The sequence below is a fragment of the Elaeis guineensis genome, chromosome 3 (assembly GCF_000442705.2).
Source record: "Elaeis guineensis isolate ETL-2024a chromosome 3, EG11, whole genome shotgun sequence".
NCBI classification, from domain to species: Eukaryota; Viridiplantae; Streptophyta; class Magnoliopsida; order Arecales; family Arecaceae; genus Elaeis; species Elaeis guineensis.
In genome coordinates this window covers 49,824,356-49,840,575 of record NC_025995.2, presented here as the reverse complement: position 1 = coordinate 49,840,575, position 16,220 = coordinate 49,824,356, and the positions used below count along the sequence as shown (strand labels likewise).

Genomic DNA, 16,220 nt, shown 5'->3' with positions numbered 1-16,220 from the left:
TTCTAAGGAATTGCCTCACCTCTTTAGAGGAACTTATCAAATCTGTTTGGCCTATTCAAATAGTATTTTTCTCCCAAAGGTTGGCAATGGATGTCAACTCATCTTTTGGGCACCATAACTGGTTAGGGAGTGAGAACTTAAACTCTCCTTTCCTAACCTATTCTACTTTGCTAGGAATCAAAATTACGATGGGAGAGTTCCTCTCACAAAATAATTTTAAAATAAAATTCTGACTCCTAATGAGCCCGCAAGCAACGAGGGAGCTTCATAAACCTAATCTGCTTCTCTACACTTCCTTGTATCTTCTGGCCCTAATGAATGAAATCTGAAGTGGAATGCAAAACATTATTCTACAAAGTCAAGCACTGCTATGATTTCTTTATGCATGAAAAAGTGATCTCCCACATCAGTAAAATTATATGGAAGCTCCTTATCCAAGAGAAGGTTAAACTTTTCTCATGGCTCTACTACCATGAAATCTTCACTGTTGAAAAATCTGATAAAAAAAGTATAACATAGTCAGAGATGCCCTCTATGTTGACGATCATGGAGAATCATTGAATCATCTCCTAATTCAGTATGAATTTACCAAAGCCTTCTGGCTATTATCTTATCAAAATTCAATATCCCAAAGCTTCCAACCTCATTCATGGGAGTTTGGGATTCTTAGATAGCGTACTTACAACCATGAACAATCACATCCATCATTCGAATGTTTAATCGCGACTTCGTGGTGGTGCCTTTGGAAAGAATGCAATTGCTGGATCTTTCACTTCAAAGCCACCATGCCCCTCATGGTGGCAAGAAAAGTAGCCTCACCCTCCAGAGTTGGGCTTCCATCATCTCCCACCCAAACATCCAACAACTAGTTACTCAACTCGTACGATACCAATGGTGGCTAGAAATAGTTTGATGGTTCTAAGGCTCCGCCATAGGGAGATCTCTGTGCAAAGCAATTCTCTCGTATAAGGTACCTGACATAGGATACACCTTCCTACCCTAGGTATTTTTCAAGGCCTCACGATCACTAGTGAACCTCTTAAATTTTGCTCTATAGTTTGATAAGACATCATCATGCATTGTTGTGTTTAATTATTTCATATATGGTTGGAAAATGGAAACTCAGTCGATCTTTTTTTAACCTTCGTAAAACCTCTCTGAATAATAAAATATTTCTCAGGAAAAGTTTCCTTACTTTCACCTGGATTATAAAAAAAAATGATAAGTGTGGAAAGATAGAGCCTGAAATCATAAGAAAAAGAAATAAGGGTAAAAAGTAAACATCCTCTATATTTTATCCTAATTTACAAATATCCCTTTGCATCTCCAATTTTATTAATATCAATCTACACTTTGTAGATTGTTGGAATATCCCCCACCAACTTTCTAATTTGGGGGAAAAGATTGCCGCCGGTGCTATGTGGCATATTATTTGGTATTAGATGGCTAATGTAGCTTTATTGGATTATTTTAAAATAGAATAGAATTTGATGTGGACTTTAAAATAGTCTAATAACTAAAAAATATCCAAGCTTCAATCTTAACTTCATCCCTTTCCCCAACCTTCATCCCTTATGATGGCTATACAATCTCTGCTGATAAAGTCATCATACACCGAGAGGTGAGGTTGAGATGGCCGATGCAGATCAATGCATCCAAAATTTCATTGTACAAGAAAATTTGGGGTTTGACGCCAAACTTACTTCACATTTTTTGATAGATTGGAAGTCTGGAGGCTACGATTGGTGTTGACATGCAATGGATGAGGATTTCGAGTTGCTTCTGGAGGGAGGCTTTCCCTAGGCATCCATGAGCTTCGAGATCTAGTCGATGTGCAGAAGAGGCGGGCGGCGTTGAGGGCATAACAAGGGTGTGGTAGGAGGCAAAGTGTGGCAGAAGCCCTTTTGGCTATTGGCCTAGTGAATGAAGCAGGTGGAGATGGCTGGGTAGAATAGAGGATGGGCGTAGAGCACCTCGGATATAAGGTTGGGGGGATGCGGCAGAGCTTGCAAAGATCAAAAAAGATTGGAGGACACCAATGGTGATGTCGGTGGAGGAAGTTGAGGATGTAGCAGGCAAGGGAGGATAGATGGTGGTCGGTGGTGGTGAAGGAGAGGGGAGGCACGGTCATAGCAAGCAAGGGACAATTAGGGTCCCAATCATGAAAGTCGATGGGAGCAGGGGCCGAGGCTGAGGCAAGGGCACTAGAGAGCTAGCAAAAAAAAATATTTCATCAATTTTATTTCTCAAAAGGCAACAACCATGGAGAATACAGAGGCAGTAAATAAATGCAGTGAGCAAGGAGTCCCTGCGATTGGACCAGCCAACCATCTTCTTCCACGACCTCCCAACAAAGTCCTGATAAGCACACTCCAACTACAGTAAAATCAATCTGGGTTTTAGTTATCAAACCCTAGAGCACAACAAAAATCAAGTAGGGGAAAAAAGATGTCTAAGGGCGACAAGCACGACCTACCTTGGGCATCTTAAAGCAAACAGTCAAGGGAGAAGAAGCAGGGGAGATGGGTATAAGTAGAGACAAAGATTAGAAAAAGGATAAAGGAGGGTTTGATGGTGTTAATGTGCTGGATTGACCCTCGACTTAGGTTGATGGCAACGTGAGAGATGGGAGACAATATTGATGGGAGGGTTTGATGGCGAAGACCGACTAGATTAAGAAGAGAAAGCATAGGGCAATAAAAGATAAAAGAGTAAAGCTGAGGAGATTGACATCAATCAAGCCATTCAATGGTGAAGACTAAATCAAGATGAAGAGAAGTGAGGAAGATCAAGAAGAGGGCGGAAAGGGTCGTGATCGAGAAGGGTGAAGGGACATTGAGGTAGAAAAGTCTCCATCCTCCCAGTGCTGCTGCCCCCATCCTCTTCTCCTTCTTCTCTCTTCACCTTGGTCTTCCTCTCCCTCTCTTTCCTTCACCGATGATGGTCAGAGGGTCGCCAGTGGGGTTGTACGGCCCTCATGGGGAGGAAGGTTGAGGAAAAAGATGAAGCTAAGGTTGGAACTTAGATATTTTAGTCATTAAACTATTTTAAATATATATCAGATTTTAATAATTTAATAAAGTCACATCAGCTATCTAACTCTAATAATATGTCACATCATACCGGTAGTGAGCTTTTTTTCAAATTGGAAGGTCGATAGGGGATATTGCAATAATTTACAAAATGTAGAATTAATATTGCTGAAATTAAAGATGCAGGTAATTTGCAAGAGATTTTTTACATTTTATCCTGATAATAATGACCTCCAGAACTCATTATTTTTTTATAGGATTAGTCACATTCTATTAATTTTTTATTCCATAATTCAATCTCCACCAGTGGCTAGGAAAGAAAATGATATTTTAATCCATAAAATTTTCAAATCCTATAGGATTTCAGCAAATCTTATCCTTTCCAAATAGGCCCTTAGTTGTAATTTTTTTTAAGAATTTGTAGCGATGATAAAAAATATTTTTGAAACTTGTACTTATAGCAATAGGTGTGAATGTCACAATATAATAGTAGTAATAGTTTTGCAGCCACCATTATAAAAAATAAATTCTATTTATAAATAATTTATAACTCTTCTATAATGATGGTTAAAATCCTTACAATATAGCAAACTTATAGCAATGGTTATGATTGTCACAATATAATATCAATACGGTGTCGGCCTTCCCATCAGGTACTTTTCTTTCCAATAGATTCCAAAAAAAAAAAAGAAATGAAAAGAAAAAAAAAGATAAAGACTTGCCTTTTAATTTTTCCATCTTATCCTTGTTTTCTTTGATTTTCTCCTCAGGGGCCTCCTCGACCTAGTCCTTTTGCTGCTTATTGATGGGAAGAAAAACGATGACGAGGGTGATGGTTGTGACTACCTCTTCCCCAGTGGAGAGGGTCTCCGATGGGAGCTCGAAGAAGGCCTTAGAGAAGGAGTCGAGGTGGGTACGGCAATCGAAGGAGAGGGCCTCAGCATTGTTAGAGAAGATGAAGACGGTGATGGTCTAAACCCAACAAGCATCGTCGGAGAAGATGAAGACGGCTATGGTCGATGGATGAACAAGGACCATAGTCCACGATCAGGGGGGCTAAGTCGGAATATTAAACAGAAACGGATGCTTGAGAAGGGTGGCATAGAATCAGGCTTAGGCTAACTCATAAAAATAAATGGGTTGAACTTCGGACTGGGCTCGGGATAAAAATAAATGGGCTAAATTTTGGACTGGGCTCGGGTCGGGCCAAAGGTCTGCCCGAGCCTGGCCCGAAAGCAAAATGGACCCTATTTTTTGGTCCGAGCCTGACTTGAATGGTTTCGGACCGAGCCCAAAGCCCGACCCGAAGTTGGCCTAGCCCAATGGGCCTCAGGCCGGCCCGAGCCTACTTCCAGCCCTAACAAAAAGGAAGAAGTTGCAAAAATTAAAAAAAAGAATGAAAGAATACTCAACCAACAAAGATCCTCCCCTTCACTCTTATCTTTTCTAAAAACTCCTCACAACTCTTGCATGCTTATTGTTCCTCACTAGAGTTCTTGAACATCTACCTATTCCTCTCCAACCAGATCTACCAACAAGTTGATACCACTAACATATCCCATCCCTTAATTTGTTTGGTGGTTCCTCTGAATGCTTAGTAACCTACACAAGTGGTTTCACAACCCTTCTTGCATGTAGGGGCATTCCATAAACTGATGATTTGAAGACTCCTCTGGACAATTGTAGAAAGCATAACGCACTTGGGTATGCCAATCTCTCTCTTCATTACCTCCCAAATAAACAAATAGTGTTCAATAGCAACAACATTAAAGGTTCCAAACTTTTTTTTGCAGGTTAAAAAAATACTATTTATTAAACTTATTTTGATGAAAAATAAGGAGAGGAAGCAATAAGGATTCTCTGGATTGGAGAAGAGGAGCCCATATCATTCTGATGTTGTGCTTAGGGTTTTGATGCAAGAAAACCTTGGGTCAAGGAACCAAATGAGCCTATAGCTCGAAGTTAGGATTTATAAATGAGTGAGAGGATAGTTTGGTCATGTTGAAAACTTAAGGTCTACTTTGGTCTATGTGGTCATGACTGTTGACAACGGGCACAAACCTATCAGTTGTTTCTGGTTGTCTGACTAAGTATATGAGATGATCATGATTTTGCTCCAATAGAATCTCATCGAACCAGACAATTCAACATTGGGTCTCATAGATGATGTTTTTTTTTTCGTTGAAAGAAATAATGCTAGGATGAAAAAAAATCACCTTGGAGATTATTTGGTCATCATTAATCCTTTGTTTGGTATGAAAGATGGATTGAAAGAAAGATGGATGGAGGAGTAAGGATGGATGGAGGAAAAGATGGATGGATTTTCTATCTATCCTCTCATATGTTTGTTGAAGCATGAAAGGATGAGTGAAAATGATTTTCTCCTCTATTTGGTATAGGAGAAAAGAGAGAAAGAATGGATGATATTTGTATAACATTTTTACTAAACTATCTTTTGATAACAATATTATTATTATCAATTTATAATACTTATTTATACTAAAGAAGTAACAATGTATAGACTTATAATCTTTATAATCTATAACTATATAAAAAATTATATAAATATTTAATTTAATACATGATTTTATAAATTAATTATTAATGAATTAATTATATAAATAACTAATTAATTTATAATTTAGTTTAAATAGTTAATTAATATTATACAAATAGTTAATTAAAAATAATAAATATAAATAGAGAAATAGAAGATAATTTAATTATTTAATTATAATTATAGAATTATATACTAAAATTAAAATACTGACTAATAAAATTTAATAATATATGATTAATAATATATATAAATATATATATAAATAATACGAATGAAAAAGTGAAGAAGTATTATAGTTTTATCAAAAAAATTAATGTGGGATTATTTTATCAATGCAAAAGTCCATCCTTCAATGCTCCACCCATTCTTTCTTTATTCTCCTAATTTGGAAGGATGCAAATTGATGGATTAGAGTGAATGGATAATTTTTTTTTTTTCATCCATTCTTCCTATAACTTTTTGAACTAAACAGTGGATTGAGACTATCCATCATTCCAATCCCATCTATCCATCCTCTTATGATTACAACTAAATACAGGATAAATCTAACTAAAATGTATATCTATAGACATTATTTTTTGCATATAGCAAAAAACACATCCTTCTTCATAAGAGTTTTAAAAGGATAACATACTTTATTTTTCGTAGAACTTTTTATAGGTTTTATATTGTTAATTTTGGCAAAACAAATTTCATGGAATCAAACAACTATTTGAATAAAACTTATTCATTTTGAGTAGTTTTATATATTTATTTTAGTAAAACTTGTTATCCAAAAAAAATGCATTAAGGATGTATTTGGTTTTTGAATAAACCCAGTGTGTGCCTTTTATGTCTCATCCAAGTATGTCAAGGAACTTTTTGGCTAATCGAAAAGGTACAAATCAAATGACTATGATAGATAGTTGCATGGGTATATTATTGGTGTTGGATCAGTCAAAAAGATAGTTACTGAAGGGAGAATAGAAAGTAGTATAGATCCTGACATCTTGATCTTCAAAAGCTTCCAACCCCATCATATCACCATTTAAAGAAAATAGATTTGGATAAGGATGGGCATAGCACTAGACCATGCTAGTAGAAATTCTAAGTTACAGCTACTTATAAGGTAGAAACTAGTATTAGATTGAGAACTAAGATAACATAAAATGCATTTGGATTGTAGGAGTTTCTCTCCAAAATAGAATTCTACTTATTTATACTATATATAATAACTGCTCACCCTGATAGTTATTACCCACATTTGGCCTCCACTCCTAGTATATCTAATAGTTGATATACTATACATGTTTGTGAGCATGATCACTGTATACCAACTATCAAGCCGATAATCATATCCTATTCATCTTGACCTATCTCGAAGTTGCTTGTGTTGATGGTCTAATGCTCTTTATTCAACTTACAACACAGTCTTCTACACTTAGGAGTATTTTGGAGACCGATCCATTCATCTTAGTCTATTCCTTCTATCAGTCATCTAGGGAAATACATATGCCTCAGCTTAAGGCTCTATAAATGTTATCTGATTCTTCTTCAATGTAGCCACATGTACAAGATCGTTAGATTATAAGATGTAGGCTAAATAATATCTCCAAATCTTATTAGCCATTGATTAGAAGGGTAATATGATCTACTAAAACTCACATCCACTGCCATAAGTGCAACCTCAAGAGTCTGAAGCACTTTATACCTTTTGGGATTCCCATACCTTTTGTTATAACTCCTATCAATGTATCCTCTGTTTTTAAGGATTATATATATGGCTAAATGAGTAACAAGATAACTCACCCCTTATAGGTGGCCTACCACAGTCAATTGGAATCCTTTTATGACATGATGCCACACAGTGCCAAAACCACTTAAAGGGCTTGAGGGGTTTGTCTTCCATTACCATTCCAAATAGCTTATGTTTCTCTCACCTTTCTTAAGCTCTTTTATCTCTTGCAAAAAGATAGGCGAAGATCTTGCCTTTCTTCTAGCTCTTGCCCCTGTGAAACAAGAAGATTTGAGTATTCTGGGATACCACAATAGATCGGTCCTTGGCACTGATATAAAAATCTTTTGGTCTTTGTTTATTAAGTCCTATCGTTTTATCTCCAATTTCTCAAAACATCAATATGGAAAAATCATCACCATCAATCATGACCTCTCCATTGTGACTTTTAGATGGTTCAACCATGTCTCTCAATAGAAATTATCTATTTATGAGAAGAATAGTTTTTCTGATATCTTGATCTTTTCTCATTCTCCTCCTAGAACAGACAATTGCTTCTTGATTTGTATTTTTGGTCTCATTTAACTAGCACTTTTCATCTTAACTATGGCATGATAAGCCCGAGTCTTTATGATTCAGGTATTTTTTTTGACCTCAGATCAATTGGCAAACCCTTTAATGCCAATAGTCCCATCAACATTCTCACCGACGATTTTGGCCTACCTTTGAACAAACATGTTAGTTACAATTACTATGTGCAAGCTTTCCATCACACTAAGTTGATCTCACATTAGAGTATGTTACCTTTTTCTAGTCCTGACCTGTAGATACCTTCTCCACTCTCGGACAGGCCAAATAGTTAAGATATACCTTAGTTTAGCCATGACTCCTAACCCCTCTTTTTACTAGCCTATCTCTACCAGGACCTTAAAGAAATCACCTCCTAGTGTTGGAGATCTGGAAATCCTCTTTGGATGCTCCAAATTTGGCTATACATCTACCTACTAGAAATCTATCCATCCATGCTTAATGAGACCAACATTGCTCTTGTCAGTCATCGATATGTTCACTTGAAGGGCCCACTCCTTGTCCACTCAGAATACTTCTGATTCTTTTATGAGGATCCCTCTTGTCAAAATACAAGTTTTTGTTTCCCTTCCTTCACTCCCTAAAGTATGTCTGATTGGTGTTTTTAGAGCCTAATATGCCTTAGCATTTCCATCAAAAAGGAAAAAGTCCCAGCATTAATCAAAATCATGAGATTTCTATGCAGAGAATTCTTAGTTCACAGGGGTCTCTATGTCAGCACGGTTATTGATAAATTGACCATGAGCATTACTCCCTCAACTTTTTTTTACCATAGTTTAGTCTAGTTTTGAGTATTCCTTGCTGATCGACTTCTCTCTACTTTTTTAGAGGGACTTTGTATTTTTCACTTATCTCAAGAGAAGCCCTAACCCATCAGCTCTTGTTGGGCTACTTGGCCTTTAAGATCTAGGACCCCCTCTCCTCTTCTCTCTATTTATCCCATCCTCATGTACTTCTCCTTTTCTTCCCCAAATGCCCCTTTTTATCCTTCTTCTTTCCTTGGTAGGAGAGGTATTTGATTGCTGGACTTGTTTGGCTCTCTAATATAAATATTTTTTTTACTAAATTCGAGTGGCCATTTGGACCTCCCTTCCTTTCACCAAAAAAAAAAAAGAAAAAAAAGAAAAAAGCCATCGTCCCGTAACTAGTTGACCAAAAGAATTGAATAAGGACATCATTATTTAAATAAAAAACATAAGATGTACTTTTAATGTTTTTTCATGCAAATTTACTCAAGCACAATATTTGGTGATCCACAAAAAAACTAATGGTAGTGAGATGGACATAAATGAAACTTTTGACTCAATTTAGGACATATTTGTCAGGAAAGAGGAAAGTTGAATCTGGAATGAGAATGAATAGCTCCTATTTCATATATTTGATTGGGAAAGTTCTATTTTCATTCTTATTTTAGAGAAATGAAAATGCTTCAAACTTTCAAAATCTAATTCCCACTTTCTTATTATTCAAAAATAAATTTCAATATTTATTTCAATTTGGACCATAAACCAAATACATCAAAGCATATAACCATTCTAATTTTCATTTCAATTAATTCTAATTTTAATTGTGAATCAAATGCACCCTTAAATTACAATAAAAAAAAAAAATTTATGAGTTTTCCTTAGCCAGACCGTTCAAGTCAAATCAAACTATATATTTAAAACTAATTATTTACCGTATTATAATTTTACTTTTTAAAATACTAAATGAAGCAAGCTAAGAACCATTCGTGCTCCAACGAGAGATGTCATTATGAGATGGTACAGGTCAAGCTAGGTCGTGGGATAAACCATAAAGATGGAGTCAGATTTTGAGAGGTTCCCATCCGATGAATCATGCAACTTTCAAAACTGAGAGATTTATGATCAGTGGGACAGAGGTTCCCATCCATCTCTTGAGCACATACTATCTGGCAACCTAAACTGTTTTATCATCAGTTAACTCCAAGGGGCATTGCATTTTACAATCTTTGCTTAGGTCGTTAAACGAAGACTCCCACAGCATGCCAACCAGTTCATATACTAATGGAACATTTCTTAAACATTTACTTGTCAAAAATCTACCCAAAAAATAAAGCCTTGCCATAAACCATGGATCCTGCAATACTTAAACAGTGCCATAACATGAACATTCCTTCACCCGAGATAGCACATCAAAACCTGAATACCATCTAGGAATGACACATGATTTGTTAAATGCTTGCTAACATGATTAGTGGATTATATCTCAACCTTCAATCAGCAAACTATGTTCTGAAGCATGAAGTACTCAGCTTGAAAAATCCTGCTCATACCTTTTGCACCATATATATGACAAAGTTGACTGATCAGGGAGTCACAAATTCATCCCAGTCTTGCTCGCTAAGGCACGAAGAACCCAAGAACCCAAAACAAAGACCAATTCTCATTGTAGGGTGGCTGTGAACGCAAGGAAACATGCAAAATGCTTACTGATGCAATGAGGACATCAAATGGCAATAATAGTTAGTGCGTTTATTAATTGGAAGGCTCGAGCATATTTGTCGGACAATTCGATGGCTCGATGTGCATAAACTTTAATCTAGTCTTGTAGCCTGTGGTCTGATATCTATAATAAGAAACATAACATGCATGAACTGATCCATCCAAGCAGCTTAGAAGACCAACTTCCAACATGCCAAGAAAATTAGAAAACATTTTCTCCATATCACCAGTCATCGTAGTCAAGTGTCCTAATAAAATGATGGTTAAAATTCCAGATAAGTTTTTCATCAAAGAAAAATTCAAGATAAGTTTAATAGACAAGCACAGAAAATTAGAACAAAAATAAATCAGCAATGCAAAGCACACAATAATAATTGATCCAAAGCCTCAGAAGAACCCAAAAGGTTGGGTGACACCAAGAGAGATGCCTGGGGAAGTTCACAAGAGAACCAGATGATAAAAATACCATCTACTTTCAGATATGGCTACTAGTCCATCTGCTGATCCAGTGACTACAGCTACAAGCTGGGGAAAAGAAAAAACCTTGGGGCGAAACCACATGACCAAAAATAAAGAAATCTAGCTCATCCTCTGAGCAGCTTCCTTTGCTAAAAGCTTTTCCCTTGCCTTGGTTTTTGCCTGAGACTTGGTACCCATTATCCCACCTCCCCACTTCCTACGGACCTCATCAAATTTATCATTGAAGTTGGCCTGAAAGAAAAAAAAAATACTAATAAAGACATTGACATAAAAATAAATCAAAGCCTAAGTATATCACTCTAAGCTTCTTCACCTTGATAGCCTCCAAGATTTTGCTGAATTCTAGTTTATCCTCATTCTTTACAGTGGTCAAACACAATACAGCTGCAGTCTTCTTGTGCACGATCTATAAAAAATGGTAACAAAAGGATCAAAATATATGCAAGTATATATAAGCATGTTTATCTTTAATTGAAAGATTTTAGAAGAGGAAATGCATAGAAGGTAACCTACCGCTCCAAGTCGTGCTTTTCCTTTAACAATACAGTAAGGGATCTCCATCTTCCGGCACAAGGCAGGGAGCCAAACAACCAGCTCAACTGGGTCAACATCATGAGCAATGACCACCAGTTGTGCCTTGTTCTATAAAGGAACAAGATCTAAATTAATCTTTAGCTAAAATAATGCCTCAAAACAATGTTCAGCTGCATTAACCAATTACACAACACTGCTTTCTATTGTTCTCAACTTAGATTTACTGGAGTGCAGCTTATTGTGAAGAAATTCTAAGAAAATGCATTAGGCAATAAGCCAATAGCCTACATCATCTAAAAGCACCAGAAGTGGAGGTCTGAAGGCATCCAAACCTGTTCAATGAGGTAGGTCACATGATTAAGACCATACTTCACAACAATAGGCTTCTTCACTTCAACAGGCTTCCCTTCAGCCTCTGCCTGAGCCCTTTTCAGAAGCCTTTCCTTCTTTGCAGCTCTGTCTTCAGGACGATACTTCAGAAGCATCTTAAACAGGCTCGAGGCTGCAGAAATATTTTATGTTTGTCAGGCTTTAGCATGCTTGTTGCACTAAAAAGGATTAAAAAAGATAAAGAATGGAAGCACAGAAACAAAGCATAAACCCCATACAATACTCTCAGCTCACATGCCCAGCAAAGCGAGAAACCAAAAGTAACCTTAAGAAGGCTGACAATACTTAAGTGAGATGAAGAGCATAACCTCAATTCAACAATCTTTAGAATAAAGTGCATCTCAAATTAATATCCTGATTCTTCTGCACTACATTTGTATTTGCATGCCTTTCAAATTCTAAAATACCACAAAGCATGGAAATTAGACACCAGAAAAAGCAACCATCAATTATCCTTAAGCGATGGGTGCACAATTCGCAACACAGCCCTGCATCTATTTAATTCAGTAAATTGACTAAAACTACTTCAGCACCCAATTGATTTTGAAGCAGACATGCACAGTGGCAGAGAGCTAAATGGGCTGGGGAAAGGAAAAGGAAAAAAAAAAAAGAGAGGGAGGGGGAGAGGGGGCATGCCGCCAACCCAAGCACCACCCTTATTGGTTTGGAAGGAAACTTCCAAATACTTCATCATGATCCCAAATATCTTGTGCATTCCAATCTGGAGAGGACTCCGATTTAGAGATCAAGAATTCTGTCTCTTCCAACAGTTGTTACCTCAATTACTTCTCTATATATGATCGGACATGTAGGTTGAGGCTTGGGCCAAAGGTTTTAAGACCAGTGGACCAGGCCAAACATAGAAAATAAGCTTGTTTAACAAATGGACTGGGCTTGGACTTGGGAATTGAAGCCTGACCTGCCCTGCATTTTTTCTGTGTTATTTTGCTTATGTTCGATGTATTTGTAGACTTAATTAATAATGGTTGTTGATAAGTGAATTTAATTGGATAATAGCTTGTTGGAAATATTTAATTACTCATATTTAGCATTCTTAAAAATATATTTAAGTATTTTTAATTTAAAAAAAATAAAAATGGTAATGAAGCTTGGGCCCAGCCCGAAAGCATGAAGAAGCCTAAGGGCTAGGCTTGGACCTAGATGGTAAGCCTAAAGATTAGATGGGGCCAGCCCTGGGCCTAAGTAAATTGTGTTGACCTTTAGGCAAAGTCTAGTCCAAGCCCGAACAAAATCGGCCCATAAATAGATCTAACATGGTTGAACTGCAGCAAGGTTGGATTTCAATACCAGATGCAACCTTAAGATGGGCCTAGTACCAGCATGTGCCCCTTTTATTAGGCTAATCCCGGTACTTAGCTATCAATCCAACAAATCAATAACAATGAACATTCATTGTGAATGATCTTTATCTGATGGATTGCAGCCACACTTTTGAACATTTCTCTTCAATCTAATTATTCCTTCACGGTAGAAAAACAAATAAATTAACCTTCCCACTCCTCCCAACCCACCCTTCTCCATGTTTTTGCATGTATATGCATAAGCAGTTCGATGGTTCTCATTTTCAATTCCATTTTGAGCATTGAGTTCCTTCCTATAAGCTTCATATGACTCATTTGAGCCAGTGGCAGCAAAATATCAAATTAAATATGCAAAGCATCAAATATCTCTATCACTTTTTTTAAAAAATCATTTTTTCATGTTCAATCACTTTTCTCAGTTATAATTACACATCAATGTTTGAACAAAGTGTAGCTTTTACTCTGCAATATGATCATTCAAGCTTAACAGACATGATGACTATTGTAACTAGGAAAATGCTTTATCATCCTAAAAACCTCCCTGAAATAGTTGCAATTCACTGATGTTTATGAATTACCAAGTGTAAATTGATATTTACGCCCCAAAAATAACAACAGAACCTTTGTGTACTGCACTATCAATGTAATCAGCATCATGTCGCGGTAAGTTCTTGAGGAAACATACAAAATGCTCTTAAACTTTTGCCCCACAAACCAAAATCCTAGCTCCATCCCTCACTTGAGAGTTCTCTAGTTTTTCAAAAGTTCCCAAAACTAGAGCAACCAATTACACAGCTCAACTAAGCAACAAAAGATTTTCATCAAACGATGAGACTCCTAGTCATCTCAGATAAAGCTCAAGAAGTACTCACATAGAATAAATGTTATGCACATCTCACAGAAATACAATGATGTGCAGCTTTGGATCACCTAAAATTTTATGAGTCAGAGCAATGCTACTACAGAGCATCAGAAACTTCATGATAACCAGTCATGACACTGGTGGTGTGACAACGCGCACACAAAATTCTGCACAAAACTAATATGCGCGCACATGCGTGTCAAATACATGCACTCAATTAGAATTCAAAATTGTTTAAAGTTGTCCCATTTCATGAACGATCATTTTTTATCCAATTGTTTCAAAACATATAACAGTTATAAAAGCTCAGTGTGAAATTTAAGTAACTTAGCTAAAAAACATCTGACAACAAGAGGGACAAAACTAGGCAGTTAATCACTACTCATGGCCTGAGGCTCAATAACCGAGCCCTAAAAGTTAGATAAAATCATCCATGGATGGTAGAAATTTATAAAGAACCTATTAAAAGAGACACTAGATAGCTACCAAGGTTCTTATCCAAGGTCCTGGTGAACTGGTTCAGGGCCGGTGGGACCTTCAAGCGCTGCTTGAGAATCCTCCGCTGCCTCTGAATTCTGACCACCTTCGGCCATTTGACGAACCGGTGGAGGTCCTTCTTCGGAGGCAAAGCCCCTCCGATCCCAAACTGCTTAGGCCGCTTCTCAAACAGAGGGTTCACAACCTTCTCCTGAGATCCAAAACCACCACAAAATCAATTGGACAAAGAAAGAAAAAGCTCACCCATTACATGAAGAAGAGAATGGTTCGAACAATCTAGCAATAAAAAGTCCAAACTGAAAATAATTTACCGGTTTCTTCTTCGCCGGCACCGCAGCCTTCCCACCTCTTTTGGGAGCCTGTAAGATTAAATCCACAGATTAATATATCTACAGCTAATAATAAGATGATCAAAGCGAAGAATTTGAAGTTGTTCTTTTTAGAATCAAATATTAATAAAAGATATCTATTTGATGAGATTTTTAAGCAGAAAAGAACAATGAGAAAACCATCGATCCGGCAGCTCGAAATTAGATCAAATGCCGGCCAAAAATCGGCCCATGAGAGGGCTCCTAGAGAAGGATAGCAGACAAGAGGGATCATACCATGCGCTTAGCGTTAGGGCTTTAAAGACGGCGTCACGGGAAACCCTAGTTGAGGAGGCGCAGCAAACGCCATTTATAAACGTCTGCGGCCAAGCAGGGTATTTTGGTCATTTAGGAGCCATTCTGCTCCAATTTTTTTTTTTTTTTTTCCGCTTGTTGGGGTAGAATAAAGCCAAAAAAAAATATTAAGAGGTGAGCAACATCAGACATACCATGTCTTCCATCAACAAAAATCATATGAGACGGACACCATAGGCGATCATATACGGCAGATCTAGTTTTATGTTATATTTTTATATTTTTTATATTTTATAAAAAAAATTTTAAAAATCAAATAGAGATTAAATTTTTTTTACTAATAGAGTCGGTTAGTTTTATAATTAAAATAATAAAAAAATAAAATATACATGAGATCCTTCATGACCATCTATATCCTCTTTCTTCTTCATCAAATCTCTCCATCCATTATTTTATTCATCAAATCATTTTTCCCATTCATACAGCCTTTCTCTCGAGTCTTTTTCTCCTCTTCCAAATCTCATACGCTATATCTCTTATCTATGAGATCTACCTCATGTCCTTTTCTCAATTTTAAATTTTTTTTTCTTTTTAAGATTTTTATATCTAAAAGTTCATGAAAATTATATCTTTTTATCTAGAGACATGTATTTTACTAAGTATAGATCAACTAACCATATACTACATACTGATGAATTTTAAATTTGATAAACCATATATCAATTTATCTGTAGATGTATATTGAATTGTTGCTATGTGTATATCAAAAAAGCTTATAATATATATCAGTAAGTCGTCTAATATATATCATTTGGTCATATACTGTGTACTGATAAGTATTATATTTTGAAAACTGTATATCACTTTACCTAGAGATGTATATTGAGACATTAGATAAATATTTTTTTAAATATATATCAATCAGTTGTACATCGTATAATGATGAATATTAAGTTTGATAAATTATGTATCAATCTTTTCATAGATATATATTGGATCATTGCTAGATATATATCAAAAAATCTTACAATATATATATCACCAATCTATATATTGTATATTAGTGAACTTCATATTCTATAAACTATATATCGATTTATTTGTAGGTCCGTATTGACTTGTTTGATGATTAATTTTATTTAGTATGTATCA

The 16,220-nt window shown here is 36.2% G+C and overlaps 1 protein-coding gene across 2 annotated transcripts; it reads right to left on the bottom strand.

Annotated features, from left to right (window-relative positions):
* Positions 1 to 10,702: 10,702 nt before the first annotated feature.
* LOC140856457 (large ribosomal subunit protein eL8y) lies at positions 10,703 to 15,135 on the bottom strand. Of its 2 annotated transcripts, none has more exons than XM_073253775.1 (7): positions 15,051 to 15,135; positions 14,757 to 14,804; positions 14,434 to 14,635; positions 11,706 to 11,875; positions 11,353 to 11,481; positions 11,153 to 11,245; positions 10,703 to 11,070 (listed from the first exon to the last, which is right to left on the bottom strand). In XM_073253775.1, exons 1-7 carry the CDS (start codon positions 15,051 to 15,053, stop codon positions 10,939 to 10,941), a joined length of 777 nt encoding a protein of 258 aa, XP_073109876.1. In that variant the 5' UTR covers positions 15,054 to 15,135; the 3' UTR covers positions 10,703 to 10,938. The 2 variants fall into 2 exon arrangements, with proteins under 2 accessions (XP_073109876.1, XP_073109877.1); XM_073253776.1 differs by having other exon boundaries at positions 14,955 to 15,056.
* Between the last annotated feature and the right edge of the window lie 1,085 nt (positions 15,136 to 16,220).

What these genes read in the sequence shown, in the direction of transcription:
- LOC140856457 (XM_073253775.1), bottom strand. An exon ending in TGACCTACCTCATTGAACAG is followed by an intron (nt 11,482 to 11,705) that starts GTTTGGATGCCT and finishes GTTCCTTTATAG; the next exon opens with AACAAGGCACAACTGGTGGT. An exon ending in AAATCTTGGAGGCTATCAAG is followed by an intron (nt 11,071 to 11,152) that starts GTGAAGAAGCTT and finishes TTTTTCTTTCAG; the next exon opens with GCCAACTTCAATGATAAATT.